Genomic DNA, 8,143 nt, shown 5'->3' on the forward strand with positions numbered 1-8,143 from the left:
TGTTCATATAACAAAAAAAAAGATCAGCAGTCAAAATTTTGTGTTCCTCGTTCCCTGTACACCCCCAACTACTTCTCATGCGGTCGATGCATCTTACGATATATCAGCTCCCCATGCTCGATTGTGGTGATGGTGGATAACTCAAGTCTTCCTGCAAAAAAAAAAAAAAAATTGGGATAACACATTAGAGGCTGAGGCTAAAATTCACAGAAATGAAGTTTAGCCCACAAATTCTTCTAGTACTAATTTGTCCAGCATCTCAGGAAAACAACAAAATGAAATGACCATATCTTCGGTGAAATATGAGTTTATATCTACCATTCTCGAAAATTGGCAATTATTCAGCGTTGGCCTATTTGTGCAAGACCTGACAATATTAAAGCAAATAACCATGCCACGGATTTTTATGGATTTAGAATTATAAGGAAAACCATAGATTACCAAGAACCAGGATCCCGATTAGCATTCTTAATCTGTAAGATACAGAAGGATTAATTTGCAAGATAATGTACCCAGACTTACTTTAGACATGGAAACCTGACTGTGAGTGGGTGAGGGATTTGTACTGCATGGCACTGAGTTGGCCATGGCATCTTCCGCTAGTTCTCGCAGTTTGTTCAATTGAGGAAGAACGACTTTTCCAAGATCTGGCCTGTCTTTTCTTCTAAGTTCTGAGCACTTAAGCGCCAATTTAGCTAAGCTCAAAGCTTCTTCAACTGGCCAGTCAGGCACAGATGGATCCAGCATCTCAGGAAAGGCACCTCTCTCGATAGCTCTTTCAACATGATGAGTTAGACCCATTGGGGGTTTGCCGGTAAGAATTTGTAAGAATATGATTCCAAGGGAGTATATGTCAGATTTTACGCCAAGCATACCAGTTTGCTGATACTCTGGATCTATGTAGCAGAAAGTTCCAGCTGTAGATGTCATCCGATATTGAGTAACACAGTCAGATGTAGATGGAGGGACAAGTCTAGCCAAGCCAACATCACTGATTTTGCTGACATAATTGCGGTCAAGAAGAATATTGGCAGGTTTGAGATCGCGATGTACCAGTGGCTCTGGTTTGGTCTGATGGAGGAAGAGCAGGCCAGTGCCAATTTCAGCAGCTATTCGAAACCTATGCTGCCAAGATAGCGGAGGAGTGTTACCATGCCTCAATAAACGATCTTCTAAGCTTCCATTGGACATGTACTCATAAACTAAGCAACCATATTCTGGACAGGCTCCTAGAAGTAGGACCATGTGGGGGTGTCTTATGCAGCTTAAAATTTCAACCTGGTGTCAAATAAGAAACGAATTATGTGATTGAAAAGAAGTCTCTTTAGGGACAGTTTTGTTAACATGGAAAGTAGGACGACCCGTAAAATTAAAATCTAATGACGACTGAAAAGCACCATCATTTAGGAGTCGAGGAGAAATTTTCATACACAATTGATATCTACATTTTCTATTTCAACACCACTTTGAGCGAAAGAGAAACCTTAGGAGAATCTAATTGTAGTACAGACCATAAACTACAATTGGTGATAACCGCCAGCTTAAATTGTTTAAAACAAACAACCACCCAAACATCATATTCAAATATTGACCCCCATAGCTGTAGAAGAATTGTTGTTCCCCAATACATATAACTGTACACTTACGTCAATAATAATAAATTCTAAATGCATGATTTCTAGATAACATCAAGACCAAAGATGGAGAGAATCTGGAACTTAATTGCATGAACTTGCTATGACGTTAATTTTGTTAGAGATGTTCAAACTACACTATTCCTTTCTCTCATCTGAAAATTTATTTACATCCGCATACCTCTTGTTGAAATTGTGATCTTCCATGAGTAGCATCAGGTCGAAGAACCTTCACTGCAGCAGGTGTGTGGTCTAAATAACACTTGTATACAGGCCCATACCCTCCTTCTCCAATCTTTCTAGATTGTGCAAAATATTCTGTAGCAGCTTCAATCTCTTCGATCGTGTATTTTCTGTACATGAAATCTGACTGAGTCAGAGCGTCAAGTACCCTAGACTCATCTTCTGATTCTTTTATGACCTTCATTTCTGCATTGATCCTCTTTTGAGCTTCCAGTTCGGCTATCCTTCGAGATGCTTCAGCATGCTCGAAGGCTGCCTTAGACTTGGCCTTCTCTTTTTTTGCAAGAGCCAATGCTGCCTCTTCTGATAATCTTGCCTCTTCTAATCTCTTCTGCTCTTCAATTTTCCAACGCTGAAGCTCCTTTGCCTACAATGGGAAAGAATTTATATAGACTCTTGGAACAGAATCCTGGAGTCCAGGAAACAAGAAAATTTCCATGCCTTCTCTTTCGCTGAGAGTGCTTCCTTGCACGCTGTACTGTACAAATCCATTGTTTGCTTGAGTTCCTGCTTTAATCTTCTCATTTCAGCTTCTACTTCCTCCTGTAAATATTATCAAATCTGAGCCATGTCTTCATACTAATACTAATTCAATAGTAAATGTAGACAAACAGGAAATACTTCAAAAATGAGTACAAATTGAATAAGCTATGAGGAAATCATGCAAGTTTTCTTTAACTCAGTAGCATCTAGCAAGGTGACAGGGTCAATCTTTGCAGGTAAACAGATAATATATGCATGTAAATCTTAATGTCGGTAACCTTACCATTGTCTGGGCTGTGATTGCTTTATCGTTTTCAATTGAGTCAATGAACAATTCTGGTGGGGTTGCTATGCCCACTGACTTTCGTTCAATTTGCAATGAATTGAACCCTGGGTAATCTATGTCCGATATTCCCGAAAGCCTTGGAGGAGTAGGAGCACCTTCCGAGCCCTCATAATATGAAGGGAACACGTCAAAACTCTGCCTTGCAGAACTGACAAAGGATATGTCAGTTTCTGGTGGAGATAGTTCATATGCTTTTCCAGTGGGAGCCTTCCGATGAGTGAATGGTGACCTTTTTGCAGCAACCACGGTTAAAAGTTAGATTTCAACGTAAATATCAACCCTTATCTCACTTATATTTAAGCAAGAAAGCGGCGACAATATGTGGAAAATGCATTCAAAGTTCTAACTGATTTGTCAATAAAGAATATGACTACACGTGTTAAGACATACTTGATAAAGTTTGCCTCGTTTTGCTTGGCATGGATTGGAAGTTCGGACCCTGGCCTAGAGTGTACTGAAAATGAACCTGCGTATTAATCAGAATTGAATCCATTACTGTGAGAAATGAAAAAAAGATAACTGCAGAGCCAGTGTTTTGGAAATAAAAAAACCAACTTCGTGAATCACTGTTGGACGACACTGGTGGTTCTGATGCATTTGATTTTCTATGGGCTTGAATTAGTATTTGGTTCCGTAATGGGTTGAGGATGGATGGGGTGGGACGGGAAGCAGCCCGTGTGGATGAAATCTTCCCCTTGTGAATGACGAATACGGTACAAAAATCTGGCACCCCTTTTAGTATATTTCCGGGAATGTCTTTTGTTTTAAATCTGTTTTTGAAAAAGGCTACTTAGGTTTATACTGAGTTACATAATAAAGAGTAGACGAAAAACAATCCCAAAATACCATCTAAAAGTATTGAAGATAAACTCAGTTAAAAGTAATTATGCAAGGAAGAACATCCACGAGGAAAAAATACCTGAAGATGCTGCCTTTCCCAGCACCGAGAACCAACACATCAATTGTTGATTGCTTTACGAATTCGATTATTGCTCCAGCTACATCGGTGTCATCTACCACAACATCATAGCATTGTATCTGTAAAACAAAAATTTAGAAAGCTGAGACTGAGTTTAGGACTATAAAAATAATTGTAGAGTTGTATACTTGTGTATGTCACTATTCTTTTTCCATGTTCAAATTCATATTGAAATGGTTGCATTTCCAAGGTTCTTCTCACGACCAAAAAAACGAAAAGTTAAAATGCCCAAATCTTGAATACCCACATCTTTGCGCATACAAAAGACGTGGAAAGGAACTAACAGTTCCCTTAACTGTATATCATCTCCAATTTCATTACTGGCTTCAGAAATCTGATTAGGCCCTGCGCCAAAGATGAGAATGGTATATGTTATTTGCGGCAAAAATCTTTAACATGGAAACCAAGCAAACCTCAACGAATATAGTCATATATAAAGTAGGATTTTATAATTACACAATTTCAACCCCACTTTGAGAGCAAGAATCCCAAAAACTCCATGCACAAACACAAAACACAGCAAAAATAATGTCATGCCCTCAAGAATCCGTTGCACATAAAAGTTACCACAAACCTACAACACTTCATTGTGCTGTAGAATACATGGAGACACAAACAATAGGCAATTATAAACATAAAATGAAGAGATAGAGGATTACAGGGGGTAGCAAAAGAGGGCGGTGCGGGCAATCCAGGAACAGATTGTTTAAGCTTAACATGAATCAAAATCACAGTCTGTCCTTTAATAAGAAGATTATCAACAGCCCATTTGAGGGCAATTTGACTGTTTTTATCCCTGTCTATAGCCACAGCAAATAACCTCGGCAATGGAGGCATCCTTTCTCCATGATTAACTGGGGGAGGCCACATCTTGTTCTCCTTCAAGCTTCCTATCCCTCAAAATGCTGCCTTTTTACTAACGAGGAAAAAAAAACTACAACAACAACGAAGAAAAGAACACGAAGGACCCCTTTATTATTCTCAAGTTTTCAGGGAAAATTGTGATATTTGCAGATTAAAATATCACCCTTGTGGGATAATCTGGAAGATATGGAATTTCAATCAATTGTTTTTCAGGAACAAGAAGCAGAAGCCCGCCTCTCTCCCTCTCTGTGTGCTAATCTCCCACTGAGGGAGCTCCATATTTGGCGGGTCGAGGCTTGCATTACCGCTACTTTGTTCTGCGACAGGCTTTCGTTAGTTATTATCTGTTCTGACGAGACACTTGTCTACCATTTTACAATTCAAAATAAATAAATAATAAGACTCAAAAAATACAAATCATATTGGTGTGAAAAATTAAAAATTTAGGATAAAAAGTAAAAATCTTAAACTCTCAAAATTTATCAAACTACATACTTTATAATATTTTTCTCTCTACTCAATTGTGATTTTCTTCACAAATGAGAGATCTATTTATAGGAAATCTTTACAAATAATCCAAAAATAAAATATATCATTACCTACATCGTCACACACTAATTTTCAATATTTACAACTCTTATTTTCAACATTCAAATATTCAATATACACATTTTAAATATATTTTTCAACACTCCCCCTTGTGATGATGATCATAATGATTGTCTTCATTACGTGTTTTTATACTGTCTCGTTAAAAACCTTACTAGGAAAAACTCATTGGGATAAAAACCATAGTAAGGGAAAAAGAGTGCAGTCACGTAAACTCCCCCTGATGTTGACATGAACAATTCTTCACAAATTTCGTAGATTGCGCATCCCAATATTATATATGTGCTTTCTGAATATTGTCGTAGGTAGTGCTTTTGTGAAGAGATCTGATGAATTTTCACTTGATTGAATGTGACGAACATCAATACATTTATTCTTCTCTAGCTCCTTAATGAATGCGAAGAATTTAGGAGGAATATGTTTAGTTCTATCGCTTTTTATGTATCTCTCTTTCATTTGAGCAACACATGCAGCATTATCTTCATATAGTATCACAGGCTTCTCGTCGAATGATAATCCGCATGAGATTTGGATATGTTGGGTCATTGATTTTAACCACACACATTCACGACTTGCTTCATGTAGTGCAATAATCTCGGCATGATTTGATGAAGTTGTTACAAGCGTTTGTTTCTGTGAACGCCAAGATATTGCAGTGCCTCCACGAGTAAATACATATCCAGTTTGGGAACGTGCCTTGTGTGGATCAGATAAGTATCCAGCATCAGCATAACCAATTATACTTGGACTAGCATCTTTTGAATACAAAAGTCCCAAGTCTGTCGTTCCTCATAGATAACGGAATATATGTTTAATTCCGTTCCAGTGTCTCTTTGTTGGATATGTGCTAAATCTTGCCAACAGATTCACGGCAAAAGATATATCAGGCCTTGTACAATTTGTAAGGTACATAAGGGCACCAATGGCACTTAGATATGGTACTTCTGGACCAAGAATATCTTCATCATCTTCACATGGACGGAATGGATCTTTTTCTATGTTTAATGATCTAACAACCATTGGAGTACTTAAAGGATTTGCTTTATCCATATTAAAACGTTTAAGGATCTTTTCTGTATAATTTGTCTGGTGAACAAACATTCCACATTCTTTTTGTTCAATTTGTAAACCAAGACAATACTTGGTTTTTCCAAGATCCTTCATTTCAAATTCTTCCTTCAAGTATGACACAACTTCTTGAATTTCCTTATTTGTTCCAATGATGTTTAAATCATCAACATATACAGCAATAATTACGCATCCGGATGTTGTTTTCTTAATGAAAACACAAGGGTATATTGAATTATTTACATATCCCTTTTTCATCAAGTGATCACTTAGTCGATTATACCACATTCGACCTGATTGCTTTAACCCATATAATGATCTTTGTAATTTCACAGAATAACATTCCCTGGGTTTTGAACTTTGTGCTTCAGGCATTTTAAATCCTTCAGGGATTTTCATATATATATTACTATCAAGTGATCCATATAAGTAAGCTGTAACAACATCCATAAGACGGATTTCTAAATTTTCAGATACCGCCAAGCTAATCAAATACCGAAACGTATTGCATCCATCACAGGAGAATACGTTTCTTCATAATCAATTCCAGGCCTTTGAGAAAAACCTTGTGCAACAAGTCGAGCTTTATATCTTACTATTTCATTTTTCTCATTTCGCTTTCGAATAAAAACCCATTTGTATCCAACAGGTTTTACACATTCAGGTGTAAGGACTATAGGTCCAAAAACATTACGTTTATTTAGCGAATCTAATTCAACCTGGATGACATCTTTCCATTTTATCCAATCCTACCGATTTTTACATTCACCAAAAGATTTTGGTTCATGATCTTCGTTATCATTTATGATGTCGATTGCCACATTATAAGAAAATATATCATCAATTTCATCTATATCTTTTCGGTTCCATATTTTTCCAGTATTAATGTAATTGATAGAGATTTCATGATTCTCGTCAGTTTGTGGTTCTGACAGAACATTTTCATCATCATGTGTTTCTTCAGGAACACCATTCTCTATTTTGTGATCATCATGTGTTTCTTCAGAAACATCATTCTTTATTTTGTGATCATCGTGTTTCTCTATGAATTTTCTTTTTCGAGGATTTTTATCCTTGGAACCGACTGGCCTTCCACGCTTCAGGCGTTTAACGACATCATGAGTATCTTCCATTTGTTTCTTTGGAATTTCAATTCGAGCAGGGGCATTTGCAGCATGTATATATGATTTAGTTACCCCTTTTGTGTCTGCAAATGCATCTGGTATTTGATTTGCTATTCTTTGCAAGTGTACAATTTGTTGTACATCTTTTTCACATTGTTTTGTTCTTGGATCCAGATGTAACAATGATGATATATACCATGTAATTTCTTTTTCGGTATGTTTTTGTTCTCCCCCTAACATTGGGAAGATTTCCTCATTAAAATGACAATCAGCAAAACGTGCTGTGAACACGTCGCCTGTTTGAGGTTTAAGATATCGAATGATTGATGGACTATCATAACCGATATAAATTCCAACCTTTCTTTGAGGTCCCATTTTCTTTCGTTGTGGTGGTGCAATAGGCACATACACCATACATCCAAAAATTCTCAGATGAGAAATGTCTGGTTCTTTACCAAATGCAAGCTGTAATGGGGAGTATTTATGATATGCACTTGGTCTGATGCGAATTAATGAAGCAGTATGTAAAATTGCATGTCCCCATATAGAAACAGGGAGCTTTGTTTTCATAATCATTGGTCTAGCAATCATTTGCAGACGTTTAATCAATGATTCGGCCAATCCATTCTGTGTATATACATGAGCAACATGATGCTCAACAATGATTTCCATAGACATACAATAATCATTGAAAGTCTGGGAAGTAAATTCACCAGCATTATCAAGTCTAATTTTCTTGATTGTATAATCGGGAAACTGATTCCTCAATTTTATTATTTGAGCAAGTAATCAT

At 37.0% G+C, this 8,143-nt stretch overlaps 1 protein-coding gene across 1 annotated transcript; it reads right to left on the bottom strand.

The window, feature by feature from the left end:
- Window positions 1–82: 82 nt before the first annotated feature.
- Window positions 83–4,909, bottom strand: LOC140825088 (U-box domain-containing protein 35-like). Its single transcript, XM_073186621.1, has 10 exons — window positions 4,345–4,909; window positions 3,933–4,030; window positions 3,626–3,744; window positions 3,262–3,476; window positions 3,097–3,172; window positions 2,644–2,935; window positions 2,319–2,420; window positions 1,816–2,244; window positions 523–1,278; window positions 83–151 (listed from the first exon to the last, which is right to left on the bottom strand). The coding sequence occupies exons 1-10, from the start codon at window positions 4,553–4,555 to the stop codon at window positions 104–106; spliced, it is 2,346 nt and encodes a 781-aa protein (XP_073042722.1). The 5' UTR covers window positions 4,556–4,909; the 3' UTR covers window positions 83–103.
- Between the last annotated feature and the right edge of the window lie 3,234 nt (window positions 4,910–8,143).

Source organism: Primulina eburnea, chromosome 3 (genome assembly GCF_022965805.1).
Source record: "Primulina eburnea isolate SZY01 chromosome 3, ASM2296580v1, whole genome shotgun sequence".
Taxonomy (NCBI): domain Eukaryota; kingdom Viridiplantae; phylum Streptophyta; class Magnoliopsida; order Lamiales; family Gesneriaceae; genus Primulina; species Primulina eburnea.